Source organism: Micromesistius poutassou (assembly GCF_964030765.1).
Source record: "Micromesistius poutassou genome assembly, chromosome: 17".
Classification (NCBI taxonomy): Eukaryota; Metazoa; Chordata; class Actinopteri; order Gadiformes; family Gadidae; genus Micromesistius; species Micromesistius poutassou.
The window spans coordinates 15,268,879-15,292,080 of NC_140287.1; the positions used below are offsets into that span (position 1 = coordinate 15,268,879).

A 23,202-nucleotide genomic window follows, 5' to 3' on the forward strand; every position below is an offset into this window, starting at 1 on the left:
CGTTAGCCTAGCGTGTCAACAACGATTGTCGCATGTCCTCGGGTGTCATGGACACAAGCGGGTCTCCCCCCCCCCCCACGGCGCCCCCCGAACTCTGACCTTTCTTAGCCTCCTGCAGCTGCCGCATCACCTCCTCCCGCTCCGCCGCCTCCGTCGCCGTGGTGACGCGGAAGGAGCCCTCCCGGGTGAAGGTGGTGCGGTTGGCGTCGAAGGTGGCCGTCACGCCGCACTCCTTCTCCCGCTTCTGCTTCCGCTCCAGGCAGGCGGCGAAGGCACAGCCCACCGCGTGGCTCAGCCGCTCGCCCTGGGGAGACGCATGCGCACGTGGTCACATGAACCCGCACACACGTGGTCACATGAACCCGCACATGGTCACAGGACCATCACGCACATGGTCACAGGACCCACACGCATGTCACATTAACAACACACACGCACATCCCATTAACAACACACGTCACATGACCGACACGCACATCACACACCTTCACATGACTCACACGCAAGTCACATGACCCACACAGATGTTATTATCATTATCATCATCATCATAATCTATAGATAGTGCGTTTACCGAGTCCTTGACGGCCAGGAAGCAGTGGCAGATCCAGCGGCGTGTGGTGCCATCCCGGCAGATGTAGGAGAAGGCCCGCTCGAAGTTGCGGTCCGGAGCGCAGAACGAGACCTTCTCTATCGTCTGGTCCAGGATCAGGTCCTGTGGGCGTGGAGGGAGGCCGTACTTACTGAGATGTTTCTGTTAACGCATCGTTGGTAAAGCTTTGATTTGAACAGTCTGCATTTTTTTTTTCTCCCCATGTCAGTCTTATTCATGTGCTTTGGTTTTGCGTTGACTTTTTTAATGCCCGTTTTCTTTTTTTTACCGTTTTTGCTTTTGGGGACCCGGCCTTTAAACAAAGAAAAAAATGCATCAATGGACTTCATCCAAAAATATGTATTGATACATTTAGATAAAACACCACCTGAATGATGAAAATAAACGCCAGCTGCCGGCTTTAAATGAACAACAGCGTCATTGTCACACGGCAGAACTGAACCAACAATACCAGCTCCCTCCAGCAGGGGCCGCTGTTGCCCAGGGTGTGAAGGCGTACAGGGCCGGCGGGAGAGCAGACGCTACCTTGGTCTTGTCGTCGACCACGCGCAGACCGTCCGCCGACACCCACAGCACGGCGCGCACCGCCTTCTTCCCCGCCTGTAAGCCAATCAGAGACGAGCGCCGTTAAGACGCGCCAGCGCAACACGCCACCGCTACACGCGGCCCCCGTTATGACGTCTTTCGGAGTAAAAAGCTGTGTGTGGATGAACACGAACACACACACACATATACACACACACACACACACACACACACACACCTGACCTGAAAGAGTGAGAAAGTACAGAGTAAGTTTTTTTCTCAGAGAGGAGGAGGAGCAGGAGGAGGAGGAGGAGGAGGAGGAGGAGGAGGAGGAGGAGGAGGAGGACGAGGAGCCACCCCTGAGGTGAAGGGAGTGTTGGTGGGGATAGACTGGGAGGAAGAGGAGGGCTTGATGAAGGCTTGTAGTGGAAACAGCAGCAGCTGGAGCTCAGGGGTTCTGAGGAAGAGGAGGAGAGACTGGAGAAGCCTCGCTCTCTCTTATTCTGTCTCTTTCTCATTCAAATTCAATGTCTCTCTCTCAGTCACTCTCTTTCTGTGTGTGTGTGCGTGTGCGTATGTGCGCTCCTATCCTGATTGACGAAACCGTTGTGACATCATGTTACGTAAGGAGAGAAGATCTGTCAACAACAAACAAAACTGCAAAACAAACAAAAAAATAAGAGAGAGAGAGAGAGGGGGGAGAGAGAGAGAGAGAGGGAGGGGGGAGGAAGGGGGAGAGAGAGGGAGGGAGGCACACAGCGAGGACACACGAAGCGTAACTTACTTTTGCAAAGAATCCTTTGAAGAACTTCCTGTCCTGGAAGTGGAATGGGTTGGTGGGGGGTGTGTGGGAGAACAGGGGGCGGGGGGGGGGGAGGTCAGGGGTGAGGGGGAGGGGACAAGGCATGAGAATGTTACAGATGAGGTCTACATGTTCTGTGGAGCCCAGAGGGAGTGGGGTGGGAGGAGTTAGGGTTAGGGTGCAGGGGGAGAGGGGTGTTGGGTGTCGTGGTATTAGTGGATGAGAAGCTGGGGAGGTGATTTGATTTGTTTGGTGTTCCAAAAACAGGAAGTGTTATTGGGCGAGGTGTTACTGGGATGACATCATGACCCGGGCATCAGCAGTGGGATTAGAGGTGGAGACTCCAGATCCGGTCTAGCTCGGAGTCTGTCCCATGTTTTGTTTTTAGAGTCAACCTACTCTCAACGCTGACCAGCAGAACCCAGAGGGACAAGTACGGCCCAAGGGAGGGACTGTACTTGTCACAAGTGAGTGTCCTGGTATTGGCTCATCAGAGTCACCTGAGTTCCCAGTGGGGCGGACCCCAGTCACTCAGGACAGCATCAGTACCACCGTCACTATGGGCAACGCCACGCCACAGGGATGGCATGGCCGTAACAACATCAACATCAGCCGTCAGACGTGTGCATGGCGGGATGTGTGTGTTTATCTGGGTGGCAGGATTGCAGGTTTATAAGCGTGTTGAAATGTGTGTGTGTGTTGAAATGTGTGTGTGTTGCGGTAGGTGGTGCAGTGTTTGTTTGTTGAAATGTGTGCGTGTGTGTTTTGAAATGTGTGTTGCATTGTGTGCATCTGCGTGTGTGTATTTAAACTGAATATGATTATACACTGACCTGATACACCACCCCCCCCCCCCCCACTCCCCCTTATTCACACAGAGTTGGTGAGATTGTGTGAGTGGGTGAGGGAGTGGGTGAGTGGGTGAGGGAGTTGGGTGACTTCACAGAGTGGAGTGGGTTTGGTGAAAGTGAGTGGGTGAGTGAGGTTGGTTGGTTGGTGGGTTTGGTTATGAGACAGTGAGGGATTGGGTGAGTGAGTGAGTGAGTGAACTCTTAGTTATTAGTTAGTCGGTAATTCAGATGAATCATTTAAAGGGGTTAGGCTAACTAGTATGGGTTAACTAGATTGAGACGGAGTTTAGGATTGGGAGGGGAATCAGGGGAATGTTTTTGGTTTTGTTTTACGGCAACCGCACAAATAAAACCTGCTTAAAAAGACAACAGAGTATATATAAAACAACAAAAGACAACCAAAGGAATACACACAACCGATTAAATGTGGGTGCGAGGGGGGGGGAGGAGGAGGAGGAGGAGGAGCAGGGTCGGTCTGAGGGATGAAGAACAAGAGGCTTCATAAAGAGGAGGCTGACTCTCAAAGACCCGGAGATCAGGAGGACATTCCTGAACAGTGAGACCTCCTTAATCCTAAACCCTCCGCTCCATCATAACATCCAGCTCCACACTCTCAACATGAGTCAACCGCGGGGCTAGCTGGTCCAAGGGGACACCATACACTCTCCCAACATGGCCCAACTGGGCCGTCATGTCGTAGGACTGACAGATTAGCATTTAGTTGTGTTTAGTGGTTTTAGATACAGGTCATTAACGAGCAGGCGGACAGGGGGTTGGACGGCGGCGGTCGCAGCGGTCGACGCTCCAGACTCATTGAGCCTCAACTGATCTCAACGTTGAGGACCGTTTAGACTCCATCCTGCCGTTTGGTTCTCGGGGTCCCACTCTGGTATTCATCTCCTGGCCGGAGCAAACCATATTTCAGGAACCCATTTCAGGAGCTGCAGGGGGCAGCTCTATACCTTAACACATGTTACTAATACCGTTCTAATAATATCGTAATAATACCGTCTTTAAGCACACACTTGAACCAAGAGCAACTCGCAGTGAATCCAGATGCCATTAAGGAACCGGCAGCCTGCGGTATGATGGGCGCCGACACCACTCCTAATCCGTGTGCACAGAATGTCAATGCGAGAGTACGGCAATGTGGTGTTGTGCGGCCGTGGATCAGGAAACCCAACACACACACACACACACACACACACACACACACACACACACACACACACACACACACACACACACACACACACACACACACACACACACACACACACACACACACACACACACACACACACACACACACACACACACACACACGACCTATGACCCCAGAGAACCATCTCCATGGGGACGGCAACCACACGGCCCGGGACAAGTGGTTGGTTAGGTCAGAAAAAAAACACATCGCTGCTTGTGCAAGCGACGCCGTGTTGCACAGCAGCCGTTGTGTGTGTGTGTAGGTTCCCTGATTTGGAAGCCCATGCAGTGCTTAGTTGTCACATTTATATTCATATCAGATATATTTCTTTGCTCCGGCTTCGTTGTCATTCAGCGACTCCAGCATGCAGACAGACCGACTCACCCCCGGAATACAGAGTATTCCTACCCCCCCCCCCCCCCCCCCCCCGGGAACCGGGCCTCAGGCCAGGAGCAGCAGGAAGTGACATCACTAGGACATCACAACGGAAGGGCAGCTTGGAGGTTGGTGGTGCCGCAGTGCAGACTTCCCACCCCCCCCCCCCCCCCCCCCCCCCCGCACCTCTGAGTCACATGGAGGGCTGGGGGAAAAGTTCTCATAACCAGCACGACCACCACCACCCAAATGCATGCTGGGAGGACAGGGGAGTCTGACGTGACTAGACCATTAGGGGGTCTGGGACCAACCAGACGGCAGCCTCAGAGCACACCTTTCTCCCCCAGGGAAGAAGCTCTCCTATCTGGGCTGTCTGGTCCCTCTGGAGACTCAAGCATTAATTAGAGCTCTCTTCTGCCAGAAAGAAAACAGGACGAGAGCTAACAGGGCAATTCGTTTCAGTGTTAATGCCATAATAGCTTCATGGCTAATATACAAGGGGGGCCATTAACACCACCGCTAATGGGAAAATACGGCTAGTAGCCAAAAGGCTCATTTGTCCATTAGCAAAAGCCATCAGCACCAATAGGTATATTAGCCTTTTGGCTAATCTAGCCATTAACACTGATGACTGTTGCCTTGTTCAGCTGGCCTAGCTAATAAAAACCTGTCTCAATGAGGATCCGCTACTGCCACTCACTTCTTAGTCCAAAGCAATCAACAGTGATTTTGGTTTGGATGCATGTCATTAATGATGGGGTAATTGCATCTTCCCGAAGGTGAACTGTCGGCAACGGGATGGGGGATCTGAACCCAGTACCTTAAGGCTGGGAGTCAAACTCGTTAACGACTACTAGGACTAGTTGGCGGTACTCTCAGAAAAAAAGATTACTTCCTGTTCAGTCCACCAACAGGTTGTCGGCCTGAACCAGTTCCTCCAGGTGACCACCAGGGGGAAGCACTGCTCTGTCCCCCGCATCACTTCCTGTCAGGTGAGTCCCGCCGTAGGGCATGCAGGTAAAACTGCCACGTCCTGGGCGGGGTCACGTGACCAGGGTGTTGACATTGGCCAGGAGAAGGTAATCTGATGAGGGCCACTTAAAACGCCGTGAGGGGCCCCCAGACGAGCACAGAGGGACACGGTCTCCAGTCTCCAGGGCCGGAGACGGCTCAGGAACCCTGATTACACCCCACCATGGCGTTGTTTGATTGGTCGAGCCACTGAGACCGACTCATAACGTGTTATAAACAATAACACTATATAGAATAACAAATCTGTAACAGTTTTGCACATTTTTAATTTCTCAACTGCTACATATTTGTTATCCTATATAGGGATAATTGTTTCCATTGTCATATATATATTTTTTTTTTTCTATTCTATTTTTTCTATTATTTTAATACTTAATATTCTGAATGTTGCACAATCTCTGTAGGCACTGCAACTTTCCATTTCACTGCATTTCTTGTATATGTATGTGACCAATAATACTCTCGAATCTTGAATCTATCGTGAAAGGCGTCCTGAATCATCTAGCTTGTTGATAAACCTCCTCAGGCCAGGAATAGAGTGAGTCAATCAAATGATTATCAACACGGTCTCGCTTCTTGTTTATTCAGTGTTATTTCAGAACGTGAGGCGCGTCAACCTTTGGTCCCGCCTGCTGTGTCTAAGTCAGCCCAGTGTTGTTTCTACCTAGCCCTTAATAACAGTCTCTCAGGGCTTCACAGGCCATCCCCTGACCCTCGCCCCCCCCCCCCAAAGAGCAACGGGGAGAGACCCCCTTAGGGATCGAGGAGGAAACCTGGAGAGGGAACGCAGAGCGGGGGATCCCCCCTGGCAGGGATGCTCAGCATTTCACCGGGTGCCATAAATGACATTGTTTTTATACTATGAGGCGTATAAAAAGTGATCCAGGACTCGCCTGGAAGACAGGCCTGGTGAATGTACGAACAGCGAGAGGGACGGACACAGAGTGTGAGTCCAGGAAGTGCGGGGGCCCCAAGGGACGGCCGAGGGACGCAGGCCCCCCTCTCATGGGGCCGGTCACAGGCAGACTAATTAAATTACACATCACTGCCACCACCACGCAGGAGCCCAAAGCATGTGACCGGCGGGGACATTGTGTGTGTGTGTGTGTGTGTGTGTGTGTGTGTGTGTGTGTGTGTGTGTGTGTGTGTGTGTGTGTGTGTGTGTGTGTGTGTGTGTGTGACCTGACGTCACCGGTGTAATTATAATCTCAGCTCGATGCAATTACACGACCAGCGAACAGGATTCATTACTGGTTTATTTAGGCTACAACCAACTGCGTGAGACTGAGCTCAAAGCTGCAAACACCTCACTGGGTAGATTACTATCTGTTCAGCCTCAAAACCACAACAAGAAAACCAAGCTACAGACATTTACATCGAGGGCTTTTGGCGGACACTTTTATCCAAAGCGACGGTGGAACGGTTCATACACACCGACGGTGGAGTCATCCATTTAATGCGAAGCTCACCTGTATTCTTAACCACAGGAGGACCTACTGATATCTCTCACACACACACACACACACACACACACACACACACACACACACACACACACACACACACACACACACACACACACACACACACACACACACACACACACACACACACACACACGGGAATAAGACCTTGCTGGAGGAGCCATTATTCTGTTTCCTTCGCCAGTGAAGGAATTCCCTCTTTTGTTGCAATAACCTACAGCAGGAAGCACGAGTCAGCTGACCTTTACTATGGCAAGGGGGGGGGCGGAGCTAGGGCCGGGCCTGGACGGACAGGTTGGCGACATGAAATGTGTGAGGAACAGATAATACAACGCAGTTTGAGACTTAAGTATCGACTTAAGTGAAGAGAACAGAAGGAAGGGAAAGAAACGGGACGGGGTGAAGCCCTGAGTAAAACAAAAATAATTCACCCTGAGAGAGAGACAGAGAAAGAAAGAGACGTAGAGAGATAGAGAGTGTGTCTTTTGGGCCAAGAGTAGTAAAGCAACACCACCATCATCATCACCGTCCTCATCTGATGCTGTGGTACCACTTCCTTGGCCCCCTAAGAACAGAGGAGAAGAGACTGACCCGGCCCAAGATGGCCAACTGGGACCAAGATGGCAGACCGGATACAAACCAAAGTCAGGAAGAGAGAGAGAGAGAGAGAGGCAGGGAGGGAGAGAAGGCAGATGAGTACGTAGAGAACCACAAGACGGAGAGAGCAGAATGGGATTCCCGGGAGACGAGGAGAGGCAGGAGGAGTAGAAAGGGGAGAAGGAGGAGTAGGAGCAGACAGAGGGTTAGAAAGAGGAGGAGCAGGAGGTGTCTGGTGCCCGGTGGAGAACGTACCGTCTTGAGTCTCTTCACCGCCTCCTCACAGATGTGCATCCCCCGCGACTCCTCCACCTCCACATGACCCAGGTACTGTAGGTGGGGAGAGGAGGAGGAGAGAGAGGGAGAGAGGCGGAGAGAGAGGGAGAGGGGGGGGAGGAGGAGAGAGAGAGGGAGGGGGAGGAGAGAGAGGAAGGAGGAGGAGAGAGAGGGAGAGAGGGTGAGAAGGAGAGAGGGAGAGGCAGAGAGACACAGACAGAGAGAGGGGAGCGGGAGAGAAGGAGAGAGGGAGAGAAGGAGAGAGGGGGAGGAGAGAGAGGGAGAGAAGGAGAGCGAGGGAGAGAGACATATACAGAAAGAGGGAGAGAGAGATGGAGAGAGAGAGAGAGGAGGAGAGAGACAGAGAATGAGGAGAGAGAGAGAGGGAGACAGAGAATGACGATCAGACACATTTTTCACACCCTACTATTAATCATAACTTTTCCGTTTTGACATTGATAAGATAAGACTGTATTTAATTAATCCCAGGGAGGAAAGGAGGGTGTCACTGAATGAAGTACAGGACAGTGATACAAATGAAAACATAACGTGTTGTAATGTAGGGTGAGTTGTACGTTTCCCCTGCTTGTATGGACTATGTTCTGATCGTGTAAAGCTGTTCACAGTGTGTGCTCTGTATTGTATCTGGGTCCCAGAGATAAGGGGATAGGGTAGGCACAGCCCTGGACTTTGACTCATCCTCCTGTTTGCATTGAAGGCCCAAGCGAGGGCTTCGGTATTTCCCTCCCAGTGGATTACTCATCGCTGCGGAGAGCGTCCATCGGGTTCATGGAGAAATGTACACTCCACGGCCTATAGTTAGCCCTGCCAGTGCCTCACCAGAGACACAGGCAGGATCCACAATACATCACCAAACACACATCCGAGACTATAAATACTTCACCACACATATCCATGTCACACACAGCGACGGTTACCAAACGCATCTCCAAATAAATAGCAGAGTATTACATCACCGATTTTTATTCCGGCATTACCATTAGTTCCCCAAAAAGTGTGTGGATGATGGCCGGTTGAAGCAGCCTCACCTGGCCCAGACTGACAGAGTCAGACTGACTGGACTCTGGGGCTGGGTGAGACTGCACACCTGTTGCACTTTGAGCAATCAGTGTGCCCAGCATGAACCAGACGTCGCCGCACACTCGGGGAGATGTCCTGCATGGCAGCATGGAGCATCATCATCTTCATGCATCATTATCCAGAACCATACAATAAACCGGCTTCAACACCCCCACCCTGCGTCGGTGGGTTACCTGACCCCTATGGGGGAGGAGTTACCTGACCCCCCCAGGGGGGAGGAGTTACCAGACCAGGTGAGGTCTCGGTGGACCAGGAAGGCTGAGCTCCACACGAAGCCTCAAACTAAAAATACTGCTCTTCAGGCTGCACTGGTATTCACTGTTCTCCAGTGGGCCTCCCAACGGGTCCAGTACGTCACCAGTTGACCCTCCCAGTTCCTAGGGCATGGGGCGGGGCGGGGGGGAGAGGGGGGTCCATTGTGTGTGCAAGGTCACTGAGGAAGTCCTTACCCTTTCCTCAGTGAACCCACGCCCCGGGCCTCACCCCCTCCGGTCTGAGACGTGCATCACCCCCCCCGCTCCCCCTCCCCCCTCCCTGCCTGTGGTATTTTAGGAGGCTGACTCAAAGAGGGAGCCTTCAATTGCACAATGCCCACATGCATTAAATGCGCTCTCACACACACACACACTTTCCGTTCCACGTTAATTGCGTGTCACGCCGGCTTGCGTCTGACAGCAGGTCCGGCCCGACTGCAGGATGTAAATATCATGTGCCAGCGCTTGCTGATCACCGTGGCGACCAGGCGTGCTGCCCATGATGCGCACGGCCCCGTCGTTCCGTCCCCATGCTCGACAACCTCGTTAGCCGGTGGCCTTTCCTCGCTGCGTTTCACACTCCCAGCCAAAAGACACGCGCTCACAGCTCGGCTATAGTGACGAGTTCATCCAGGACGCCCAGTACAACAGTCGAGTGAGTGAGTGAGTGAGTGAGTGAGTGAGTGAGTGAGTGAGTGAGTGAGTGAGTGAGTGAGTGAGTGAGTGAGTGAGTGAGTGAGTGAGTGAGTGAGTGAGTGAGTGTGTGTGTGTGTGTGTGTGTGTGTGTGTGTGTGTGTGTGTGCGTGCGATTAGGCGAGTCTAAACCACAAGCAGTCACAGCACGCGCGCACGCGCTCTGGCTTAATCTCAATCTCCTTCGCTCCAGGAAGCAGCAACACGTAGCCCGGCGGTGACTCACTCTGCCGCAGCGGCCCCGTAGCACCTGATAGTGGCTCCATATTGACGAGTGATCCTTTCACTGCCGTGTTGTAGTGAGCAGATTGTATGTGTACTCGTTATGGTTGGTTAGGACATTTGAAGTCTGAGCATGCCTTGTTCGTCTCCATGTGCGGCTTGTAATACTGGAGGTTTTAGAGGGCTGCTGAGATTTAGGACATTAAAAGTGCCGGCGTTCATAATTTTTTGAGTTAAGATAGTAAGGTACTCCTGAGAGTTAGGACATTAAAGCGTTCATTGTTTATTTCGATGTGAAGATAGCAATACTCCCCTGAGATTACAGACATTAAAAGCCCCAGGCACCAATTCACTGTTAATTTCAACAGGGAAATTGTACTATGCTCCTGAAAGTAAAAGACATTAACGCTTCTAGCATGCCTCGTTTATTTCAACGTGAAGATAGCTATGGACTCCCGAGAGTTAGGACATTAAAAGCCCTGCATTAATAATGTTTGGTGTTCGAAGACTAGTGTGTTGCTGGGAGTTAACACATTAAAAGACCCCGCATTCATCATGTTTTGGGGAGGGTTAGGACATTAAGAGCCCTGCGTTCTTCATCTGTAGGATTACGGCAGTGACTAACTGACCATCCCCAGGTGCCCAGCAGAGAGATACAGGAGATAGCCAACCCCCTGTGTGTATGTGCAGGCTCTTAAAGTTTGAGACAGTTTGATCAGGACACGTTGAGGGGGTTGGACAGGAAGAGGAGTGGACAGGATGTGTTTTGAGACGGACAGGAGGTGGAGTGGACAGGAAGTGTTACCTTGACGGTGAAGCTGCACTTGCCGCTGCGGACGGCCTCCTCGTCTGTCTGCCACTGGTGCGGTCGGCTGGACTCCGGGACGTACACGTCTTTCTTCCGGCGGAAGCTCTGCCGTAGCTTGTTCATCGCTGAGCCTCCTGTTGCCACGGGGACAAAAGACACAAGGAGGCGGGGTTGAGGGATCGAGCGGTCAGCAAGTGACAGTGCGTCGGTTTTAAGAAATCGGAATCAAACAAAGAAAACAATGATGATACTTAAGTACACACCCTGTATTGCTTTTTCCGAAATTCGGAAAAGTAAACTCGGGTAAAGCGTCACTTACTCTGCGGCTCAATTGCATTTGTCCTGAAAAAAAAACAGTTGCTAACGTTTAGCCGAGGACAAAGACGTGCCAGCAACCCATCGTAAACATGTCGCTCTTTCTCCCTCACATGGACCCTTCAGCAGCAGCGGACGAAACTAAGCTGTTTTCTCTAACCTCACCACATCCTGAGGATCGGATCCTATTTGGCCTACGCTCGGTTCCACGCTGGTTAACCTTTTCATTAGAAAGTGTGGGTCACGTCACAGCGGGGCGCCTTCTGAACGTCGTCTCTAACGCGCTTTCAGAGCACATCCTCCCCCGGCGCCGGCGTCACAGACGACAGCGGCTCAGTGTTGACGGAGGATGTATTTGATCGTGTACCAAAGACTTTTATAATTCATTCCTTCACCTCAATTAGCTGTGGGATAACCGCATCACTGTAACCCACTTTCACACCCTGCCCCCGAAAAAACCTCCACCACCACCCACAGACTGCAGCATTCACACCCGTGGTGGAGAGGCGACTGACAGAGAGGCACAGACAGAGGGAGAGAAAGACATGGACAGAGAGACACAGACAGAGAGAGACACACACAGACAGACAGAAAGAGAGAGAGACAGAGACACACAGACAGAGACACAGGGAGGGAGACAAACACACACACAGACACAAACAGAGAGGGACAGATACAAACAGAGAGAGAGAGAGGGACAGACACAAACAAAGAGAAAGAGAGGGACAGACACAAACAAACAGAGAAAGAGGGACAGACACAAACAGAGAGAGAAAGAGGGACAGACACAAACAGAGAGAGAAAGAGGGACAGATACAGAGAGAGTGTTTTCCTCTGATTCATCCCAATGCGTACTGGGATGCGGCATACCAACCTGCTCCGAGCAGAGAGACTCGGCACTCAGAGAGAAACACAGACAGACAGACTGACAGACCCCCTCACAAAGACAAAGGCTGGACGGTTAGACTTCAGGACCTCCAGAAGGACTCATGTGTTAAAGTGAAAGGTTAATCTCTTAGTTTAACACATTGAGAGAATAAAGAGATTTAATGAGGAACGGCAGAAAGGTTAATTATAGGAATGATGAAAAGTAGCACGAGAGAGAGAGAGAGAGAGCGAGAGAGAGACACAGAGCGAGAGCGACACACAGGCAATGAATGGGGTTGAAACTGATAATTAATTACTATGAAGAAAAAAAGATCACACAGAGAGCGAGAGAAAGATACATCTTGATTAACCAAGGCCTGTTCCTGTCTCACAGTTATACGGTCCATTGAGGCCCAGACACACAGCGGCGACTGCAGCATCGGCCCCCACACGACTGACCTGCCTACACCACGCTCACCACGTGTTATCCTGCAAATACTCTTCTAGGTTAATACGCGCCGGGACGCCGGGAGCGGCCTTGTAGGCCTACAAGGCTTACTATGTGGTCAGAAGGAGCCCCAGCAGGTGGAGTCCCGCTGTGTTGTGAGGGTTTTCATGGGGAGGGAGACGGAAAACAAACAGGATCCCGGTGCGTATTGACGGGCGCCACTACAGGCTACGCTACGAGTGGCCCCGGGGGGGGGGACCTCAGAGCCCCCCAATGGGGATGTGAATGGATTACTCTGATCAGACTAGGGAGCGTTGGTGCACATGCTCAGGCACCGAAGGAGAGAGTGCATGTCCAGGTAAGGACCCAGGTAAGGACCCAGGTATAGACCCGGGTACAGACCAGGGTACAGACCAGGGTACAGCGTAGACCCAGGTACAAACGGTACGAGCGATCCTGAGGCAGAGATGGATGCCTTATCTGCCTCTGCCAGCCTGCTCAACACCATGTAGTTCAACACATCCACACACAACTACAAACACACACCTCAGCTTCCCTGCGGGGGGGGGGTCACCCAGTGGGCTGTGGATCGGCTCAGGAGGGGCTTCTGCAACAAGACCAGGACAAGAACTCTGCTATCTAGACCAGGCTGCAACTCTGCTACCTGGACCAAGACCAGTGCTGTGTTCCGATATCCATAGTTCCATGAGTACACTTAAACGTAATACACTATCCGCTCTCACTGAGTGCACTGATTTTCGGATGTCAGTGTCGTTCCAAATCGAATACTCTGTGGTGCACTGACCGAGAATTACGATCGCGACTGCCGCCGCGGCTCCTCCCCCGCAATAAATATCCCGCTTTGAACGGTGAACTCTTTACGCTTAGTAGCTATAAAAAGCTATAAAAACTATAAAATGACACCATTAATGCAGGCTATGTGAAAAATGCGCCGACGTTGGCTCAGCCTGGCTCCACCCTCTTCCGCTACGTGGCTAAGATGGCTGCGGTTGAGTACGAAAAGTGTGCATCGCTCCACACTTTGCGGTTTGACCGTTTTGAGTACACCATCCGGGTCCTTTCAGTACACTTCTTTTCGCCCCGATCTGAATTGGAACGCCCTAGTACGTACTCAAACTAAGTATAGTGAGTATGGATAGTATGGATATTGGAACACAGCACAGAATCCTGCTAGCTTCACCAGAAATCTGCTCCCTGGTCCAAGACAATACGATACAACTTTATTAATCCCCCGTAGGAGAAATTCGTTAAGACCAGAATCCGTCTAGCGTCACCAGAACGCTACCTGGACAAGGATCCTGATGAGAGCAAATCGTTCCGGATGGTGTTATCACATAAACACACCTGCTGATTTAACGCCTCAGTCGGTCTACCGTGTGTGTGTGTTCGTGTGCGTGTGCGTGCGTGCATGTGGCCTGCGGCTGCAGCAGAGTAAACAAGATAAATGAAGACGTTAACAGGAAGTGCTGCATCTCTTCCTCTCCGGCGTATAATGCATGCTGCTCTTCACAGTAAAAGCGTCCTCTGCGCAAACAGATAAGAACTTTAAGAGTCATGGTTTGAAAAGGCCTCGGTCAAAATCAACACTAATATCCCGGGAGCAGGACTGTCTCTCTGTGGCGAAAGGGGCTTGAGAGAATAGGCTTCAATATTTGGATTATCATCAAGTCGGAGCTCAGAGCCGACATCATCCTCACACCGAATCTGAACGTTCATGCGCTGTATTGTGACCTTATATGGGCTTAACATGGGACCTTGTATGTTCGCCTTCAGTATAAAAGCGTGGGGTTGTGTTTTTTATGCACATGGCTCTTCATCAAAAGAACGGGGCCGCGATGCCCTGTGGTTGCTAGGCGACCAGAGATCATTAACACAACAGGACGAATCTTATCCCAACCGCCAGCGAGCGATGATGGTGGTGGTGACTCACGGCCACCTCGACCACGGCGGAACCCCCGCTGGGAGACACCTGGTCGCCATGACGACGGGCATCGGATTTTTGCCGACCTTCACCGCGTCGCTGCGTCCACTCGACAGGTTTAACGTTACGCACGGCCGGCCATGGAGGGCGACCGGCCACAACATGAGCTCACAGCCACAGGAAGTCAGGATGGGTTGCTGAGAGCTTTTGGTCAGGCGAGCCACTTAACAAAATAAAAGCCCCTCGGGAGGCTCTGCCTATCATGCATTGGCCCGACGGGCACGGATGTTCCAAGACAAACCGTCCCTCTATCACAGACCCAGAGAGCATGCAACACATGGATTCACTCATTTCATTCATTCATTCATTCCATTACTGGTAAATAGTCAATCAAATCTGAATTTAACAGTATTATATTTGTTGCAGGCGTCAGAATAAAGCTAAAATACAGACCATAATAAAATCGCTGCTACCTTCTAGTCATTTTAAAGCGTGTGGTTTGCCACAGCACACACACATGTACCAAACGTTTGCACCAAAGCGAGGAGACCGCGAGTGAGAGAGGAAGTGCGAGAGATGAGGAGAGCCAGACAGGCCCCGGTCCCTCGTGGTGCAGCCTCTCGTCTCGCTCTGATCTGATCAAATGCACGCTCCTTCATTTACATCAATTCAGAGCATGCACGCAGGGAAATTACATGTATATTGAGTTACATGGTTCTGCGCGCATGTGTGCGTGTGTGTGCGTGCGTGTGTGTCATGGTTTTAGTCCAGGCAGGATGGCTGGTCTATGGGACAAACAGAGACACACAGAGAGATTGATTGATCTACGTCTTGTTTTGTATTGCTTTGCCCTCTTGTTTTTTCAAATTGTTTTGATAAAACTTGTTTTTATGCTATTGATTTTGCACAATCCTTCAGGCCAAGGAAGCATTTGGAATTTGAGACGCAGTGAGACAGAACATTAGAGAAAACCAGGAAGAGAGGGCGACAGAGGCTCTGTGTGTGTGTGTGTGTGTGTGTGTGTGTGTGTGTGTGTGTGTGTGTGTGTGTGTGTGTGTGTGTGTGTGTGTGTGTGTGTGTGTGTGCTGTCACCAGCCATCCCTAATGAGTACCAACACAGAGGGCCCATTCTCTCCCTCTCACACAATCAGCTGCTTGCTGGACATTACTGCAACAACGCAGAGTTTAACGTCAAGACCAAGGGTAATGAGGGCGAGAGAGGAAGAGACAGGGATAGAGAACAGAGAGAGAGAGAGAGACAGACCGAGAGACAGACAGAGAGCGAGAGAGAGAGAGAGAGAGAGGGGTACAGGGGTAGAGAGAACGAGTTAACGAGGTGGAGCGGTAGAAAACAGAATGAGAACTTGGGGAAAATGCGCAAAAGAGAGACATGCGTGAGAGAGAGAGAGAGAGAGAGAACCGGAATGGGAGAGGGAGAATTATTTCCCATAATTCCTTGCAGCACGGGCATCATGGAGTGCTGTTGGCTCCAGACCTTACAGTATTTGAATAATCTCTCCAGGAATGGAAAACTGATTAATCCTGGAGGAGGAGAAACTAGGGATGAGTAGAGAGAGGGAGGGAGTGAGAGGGAGGGAGTGAGAGGGAGGGAGTGAGAGGGAGGGCAGGGAGGGGGAAGTAGCGCTGAGAAAGGAAGGGGGAGAGACAGAGAGAGACGCCAAGTGACGAAACAAGCTGCAGTCCGCCTGCTCTGCCTCCCTCTCCCTCCCTCTCCCTCTCACCCCCCTTGCTTGTCCTTTCCATGGTTGTACGGTTATCTGTGCTGCTCAGGACCCTCTCCATCTCTCTCCTGAACCCCTAAAACAAAGACAGCCGCCGATCAATCAGTCCATCCCTCTCGGCCACTAGGGATGCCTAGTGTCATGTTGTCAAGGCAACCCCTCCCCCCCCCCCCCAACCCGTACCGCTGTGGGGCGCATGGGGGGGGGGGGGGGGGTGGGGGGGTCAGAGATATGCAGTTAACTCGCTAATCCAATTACACAGGTCCTGAGCTGCGGTGTGACGTGAGGAGAACACACCAGGAGGAATACGGACAGACAGACAGACAGACGATCCCTAATGACCGCAGGGCCATGCAGGGTGGGATGAGGGTGAAAGGTCAGGGGCTGGAGAGAGAGTCGGGGGAGAGAGTGACTCAGAGCGACGGGCATTCGAGGTCCAAACGCTCTGCCGGCCAGAACACAGAACTGGTTTCCCGGCGACTCTGGGATAACCGGGCCTGGCACCCATTAGGGTGACCTTTCGGGGCTGGGAAACACCTAAATAAAGATTAAGATACAAAGTAAATGATTATATTATGGTTACGTGACTGCACCTTCCTCTCGTGATCTAACAGGAATCTTGTTAGGGTTTCTGTGACGTTTGGTGTTACAGCTGAATGTGAATCTTGCCATTTATATCCACGTGGGGCAAAGACTTCAGCAGTGGTGGTTTTATGGGTATTTATAGTAGTGTAGTAGTAGTAGTAGTAGTATGTGTATTAGAAGTACAGGACTAGTATCATGTGTATTAGTGGTACTAGTGTGTGGTAGTAGCAGTAGCAGAATGTGCTTCACCCATATATGCAGATGAGTGCTGCTTCCCAAGACCTTATTTAAATACAAGACGTGTGGCAGGCAGGGAAATGAGCTACACACACCAAACGTACAATCCACTGGGAGCGGACGCTACTCTAATTACTATCAAGGCAGGGAGAGAGATCTTCGAGAGCAATGCAGGAGGGAATCATAGAGAGACTAGAGGCTAGAGAAGAGGGAGGGAGTTCCTGTCTGTGTGTGTGTCTTCCTGTTCATGCTCTCTAGGAAGCTAGCTCCCGGTTCTGCTGACCCGCGGTTCCTGAGTGGAACAGCGTGACTCTGGGTGGACCCACAGGAAGACCCGGTAGCAGCTCTCTCGTGTGTGTGTGTGTGTGTGTGTGTGTGTGTGTGTGTGTGTGTGTGTGTGTGTGTGTGTGTGTGTGTGTGTGTGTGTGTGTGTGTGTGTGTGTGTGTGTGTGTGTGTGTGTGTGTGTGTGTGATGCAGTAAATTGAGCAGTAAGTGCTGCAGTAGGCCACTCAGTAGGTCATCCAGCCGGCTGCCACATATCAGCACCATGGGGATGGATCCAAAATAATATAGAAGACCAACAAGTAGGGCAGCCACCACCACCACCACCACCACCACTGCCCCCCCCCCCCCCCCAGCGCTGTGGCCTCTGTCCCATACCCTCATGTCCCCTAGCCCCTGGCCTCCTGTCCCCTACCACCTGGCCTAAGGTTGTGCAATTAATCAAATTTTGATCGTGATTTCGAATTTTGCGTCAAACAATCTCCAAACTAATATACCGGTAATAGAGTTGCAACGATTTATTTATTTTATTTTATTTATCTATATCTTTCATCTGGATCCATATTTTTTCCATAATCAAGCAGCCCTAACCTGGCCCCTAGCCTCATGTGCCCTACCCCCTAGCCTCACGTCCCCTACCCCCTGGCCTCACGTCTCCTACCCCCTAGCCCACCACTCCCAGACAGGATCAATACCCCGGCTGGCTCTCCCTGCGTCCGGGCCCGCGGCGGGGGGCCAGCCCTCTGATCCTCTTTCCATGAGTCGGTACCAGGGAGAGAACCGTCTGTGATGGACAGACAGCCCCGGACAGAGTGGCCAATCAGCACTCTGTGAACCGGGCGCTCGGCTGTCGATAGGAACGCCTGAGTTGAGGCCCCGGCCGTGCCGTACACCGGCCCCAGCAGCTCCATCAGTCACACAGCAGAGGGGTGGTGCCCACGCTGCGGCTGCTTCCGGCCCCCACAGCGGAGAGGGACACTGGAGCCGTCTGCTGCCTTCAGGGCCTGATGCTAACAGAGCCTGATGCCAACAGCTGCATGCTAGCAAGGGCTGATGCTAACAGCCGCATGCTAACAGCCGCATGCTTACAGTAGTTTGATGCTAAGAGGGGCTGATACCAGCAGGTCTGCCCTGTACGACTGAAGGCACCAGTGGTTGTGTGTTCACCAGAAACATCTGAGACTCCACCTCTCCTAGCCTTTAATGCCTCACCTCAAAACAGACCTTTTAAAAGTGGCTTTTAACATTTAACTCCCCTCACCGTCTCCTATTCCGACACTTTATAAATAAAAAAGTTTGGAGGGGGTGTTTTAGGGGTGTTTTGCGCACGCACGCACACACACACACACACACACACACACACACACACACACACACACACACACACACACACACACACACACACACACACACACACACACACACACACACACACACACACACACACACACACACACACACGTTACGTGTCCCTCGGGGCTCAGAGCTGTTAATACGTGATGTATTAAACCTGGCCAGGGAGAGTTCTCCTACACACAAGGCCCTCTGCCCTGCTGGGCGTGAGGTCATTCTAGGTCTACAATCGACCTTGGAGCAGGGCTGCAGGTCCAGAGCCAAGGCCAACTAACCGCTCAATTATTCATTAGAAGTAACTACTAAGGGGCTCGTTAAGGCCCACCATGCCAGACCTCCCATCATGCATTGCAGTGTGAACAACGGTATATGAAAAAAGTCTGCATTCATGCGGTGCTTTTCAGACCTGCGGCCACTCATAGGCTGTTCCCATTATGGCCTGCATCCACCCGTTCATACACAGATTTATACAGGGCGTAGTTCACCGTGCACGGCGACAGCCAGCTCGTCGGCAGCAGTTGGGGTCAGGCGTCTTGCTCAGGGACACCGCAACATTTGGCTAGGACGAGACGGGGATTGAACCAGCAACCTTCCGGTCGCAAGACGGCCTGCTCTACCTCCTTAGTCACTGCCGTCCCAGCTCTGACCCAGACACTGTTGCGTTGAAGAAAAATGCATAGTCACTCAGGCCCAGCAGAGTAGAACGGTGTAGAAGTCTCCATGTCAGCTAGGCCTGTAGCTGCATTAGCTGTAGTCATGGTGTGTAAGTACAGGTTTTATGCCATTCACGTCAGTACTACAGATGCTAGCCCAGAAACACCAATTGCCGTCAATCCCGGTCGCCGCTGAGTGATGAACCAACCTGTTGCGGCGCTAACCCCACCGTGGCTAAGTGTAGCAGCTAGTGCTGCCGTTTACAAGGCTTTAGCAAATGACACAGTGCTGGCCTCGCCTGGTGGCCAGGCCCCACTTAGAGGCTCTCCAGCTGGGGATGGAAACACAGGCTCAGGGGCTGGAGGTCACCAGCACTACTCCATACTACACCGCCAGGCTGCACAGGAACATGAATAAAGATGTGCACTATATATAGTTGAAGGAAGACATGAAAAGGAAAATGGTATGGTAGAGTGTAATTTGCCTTTATTTTATTCATTGTGGTATTGAGTAGACTTTACTAAATACACTGGCCCTCACACAGCCTGTCCATTTCCGATGATATGACTCATAGCTGACTCATGGAAATCACCGTTATCAACACAGCCGGTATCTTGTACTCGACAGCCAATCACACCGCACATCTCATCTACGATCATGTGTCTGTCTAATCCAATAGCAAGAGACTTAACTTTTGAATCCTCCAATGACTAAAGCTGGATTTATACTACTCTGTAAAGTGCTGTACATAGACAGGGAGAGCTTTCTCCGTCGACGGAGAGCCTGTCGGAGACCCTCCCCGTAGCTCTACGTGCGCATCCAATATTTTTTAACTATCCGTCGGATAATGGAGACGGACGGAGACGGCAAAGGCTGTGATTGGTCCTCTAACAATATAATTTCCGGAATCACTTTTCCCGTTTTGACTTTTCACCTTATTTACTTTGAACATTGTTTACTTTGCACATTAAGGACAAATAAAACACCAAATAAGATTTGAAAAGCTTTGGAAGTTTATTTTCAATACTATTTACAGGAGTAGTAGTCAGCATATACTGTAAGATCGCTCGGGCGGCGAAATGCATTGCATATCTGACATCCCGACGGAGAACTGCGAATACTCGAGGAGGCTCCGTAGTTACGGAGTCGGATTACGGATTACGGATACGGAGTAGTATACTTTCACCTTAACCGCTAAGAAAGCAGAAACAGCGCTAGCAGATGACTCCCAGTTCCGTCAGGAACTGACAGAGGATCAGTTGGGTTCATCCTTCGGTTAACCAGACAGTCATGAGAAGGTCAGAGCTAACTGGAGAAAACAAGTATGGATATTGTTAATCATACTTTAATATAAGCCTTCACTACATTCTGGTTGGTTAGAGATTCTCCAGGCACCATCTCAATGTGTTGAACATTACATTGAACCTATATAGTTCTTATATTAGGTGGTCTTTATAATATATGATGCACATTATCATCCGAACAGGAAGGGAGGTGGGGATGTGTATTTCAGTACCAACGGTCAATATTATCCAAGGGCCAAAATGAATAACAGGAAAATACTTTGTCCTTTAACACCCAGCGGAAACGAGTGTTGACAGTTTATAGAACAGCATACCTAGTCACAGCCAGGGCAAGGGCTTAATATGTAATCCAACCACACCAGTGTGTAATGTCTTCTCTAGTGTGTGTGGGGTGTGTGTGTGTGTGTGTGTGTGTGTGTGTGTGTGTGTGTGTGTGTGTGTGTGTGTGTGTGTGTGTGTGTGTGTGTGTGTGTGTGTGTGTGTGTGTCAGGGACAACCAAGCCCAGCAGGGACCGCACGTTTGAGTGTGCTGCAATTGTGTCGGAATATTTACCAAGAGGCAGGAATGGGTGACGAGTGTGTGTGTGTGTGTGTGTGACGAAACAATCGGGGTGAAACAGAATGCTATCTAGGAGAAGTACTCATGCAAATCCTATCGCGACACACCCACGACCACACACCTACTAACCTCTTTCCACACGCCCATGAGACCGCCCCTCCCACCACCAAGCGGGCTCTAGGGACTACGTCAGGGACCAGCCACCCACACCCCCCCCCCCCCCCCCCCCCCCCTGATTGTGTGCGAGCTTAGGGTCCTCAGAGTGGACCATTTGGCATGTACAAAGATTCAGGGGCATGTATCAAAACAAATGCTTAGCAGGACGTTTCTACTACTCAGGAAGTACGGTGTGTGTGTGTGTGTGTGTGTGTGTGTGTGTGTGTGTGTGTGTGTGTGTGTGTGTGTGTGTGTGTGTGTGTGTGTGTGTGTGTGTGTGTGTGTGTGTGTGTGTGTGTGTGTGTGTGTGTGTGTGTGTGTGTGTGTGTGTGTGTGTGTGTCGGAAGGGGGGGGGGTTCACGCTGACGCAAGGCCGCACCGGCAGTGGTGCAGCCTAACCAGTCCAGGCTAACCGGTGCAGCAGGTTTGCGTGTTTGGAGAAGGCCCGGCGTGCCAGACTGAGCCCAGCTGACGAGCTGCGTAATCCGCCCCAGGAATGCGTCTGTGGGGGCATGGTCACCTGACTGTGAGGGGGCGGGGCCTCTGCCGTGGCTCCTCGGCCACAGAGATGCAACAATGGGCCTCATTTCCCTCGCGGCCATCTTGGCTCTAAACGCTAGCTGGGCCGTGGAACTGGAGGCCAAATGAAAAAGTGGCAGACATGGCCTGTGGCTCCACTAGACTCCTACCTTCTTTGGCTGGCTGACATCTTTATTGAGGAAAGTCACACAGAAACACTAAGGGAATAACAAAAGGGAAGGCCTACTGTACTTCCTGTCAAGCAAGTTGAATATCTGTTGCGGATTTCCTTAATCAACCAAAGACTGGATCTACGTCTGCTTGGCTCCTCTCAGTGGCTCCCGTCATGTTTCAGTCCACAGTAAAAGCTTTTGCTGTGTTTTACGACTGCAGTGACTACCGGTACAACTGCAAATACAAAGGGTACAACTGTGTCGGTGCAGTGACCTCACAGGTACGCCTGTGTATTTGGCACGCCAAATACACGCCAAATACAACTGTGTCGTTACAGTGACAGTGCAGTGAGTACAGGTACGACTGTAGCACGCCAAGTACAACTGTATAACAACGTAGCAAAACTAGGCTTCCCAGAGCACCTGCCAGTGTCCTACTGGGTCTACTGGTCTCTGAGCAGGGCCACTCCCACACCAGCCAGTGTCCTACTGGGTCTACTGGTCTCTGAGCAGGGCCACTCCCACACCAGCCAGTGTCCTACTGGGTCTACTGGCACCTGAGCAGGGCCACTCCCCCACCAGCCAGTGTCCTACTGGGTCTACTGGCACCTGAGCAGGGCCACTCCCCCACCAGCCAGTGTCCTACTGGGTCTCCTGGTCTCTGAGCAGGCAGACATAGTAGGCTCTGCCCGCCTTCACCCACCAAACCACAACAGTGATATTGTGGAAACAGATATTTCTGGTGCGCATAACATTGTCCTGGGAGTTGTCCTGTCCTGATCTGACAGGCCGTGTTGCCGTCAATAAACAGATCTTGCAGAGTTATAGAAATTGTTTAAAGTCCTCTATTGGTGTGGTCCTCACATTCACATTACCATAACCGTTTCTCTGAGGTTCCTTTAAATATATATTTAAAGGTAACCAATAACAGATCAGCACAGAGATATTTGGTCCAAATATATGGATGACTTAATGATGTCAGTAAAAGAACCCCAAACCTTCACCATCCAACCCTCCACCCCTTAAATGATCCTTACAAGAGCATCACTGAGGGACCACATGTGACCACCAGCAGAAGCCCCAGAGAGACCAGATTCCTGGTCCAGACCTGTTCACCACCTGCAGCTAGCAGAGGAACCAGACCAGCATCTAGCAGAGAGGAACCAGACCAGCATCTAGCAGAGAGGAACCAGACCAGCATCTAGCAGAGAGGAACCAGACAAGC

The 23,202-nt window shown here is 51.3% G+C and overlaps 1 protein-coding gene across 7 annotated transcripts in view; it reads right to left on the reverse strand.

The window, feature by feature from the left end:
* numb (NUMB endocytic adaptor protein) overlaps positions 1-23,202 on the reverse strand; it is a 33,363-nt gene that overhangs the window by 4,630 nt on the left and 5,531 nt on the right. For 3 of the 7 annotated variants that reach the window (XM_084482208.1, XM_084482212.1, XM_084482206.1), the window contains exons 2-8: positions 10,838-10,974; positions 7,742-7,816; positions 1,923-1,955; positions 1,139-1,213; positions 882-905; positions 575-715; positions 100-304 (exon numbers count right to left, since the gene is read on the reverse strand). In XM_084482208.1, coding sequence (XP_084338334.1) covers positions 100-304; positions 575-715; positions 882-905; positions 1,139-1,213; positions 1,923-1,955; positions 7,742-7,816; positions 10,838-10,963 — 679 coding nt within the window. In that variant the 5' untranslated portion in view covers positions 10,964-10,974. The remainder of the gene's footprint in view (positions 1-99; positions 305-574; positions 716-881; positions 906-1,138; positions 1,214-1,922; positions 1,956-7,741; positions 7,817-10,837; positions 10,975-23,202) is intronic. The other 4 variants (XM_084482210.1, XM_084482207.1, XM_084482209.1 and 1 more) reach the window with 3 other exon arrangements.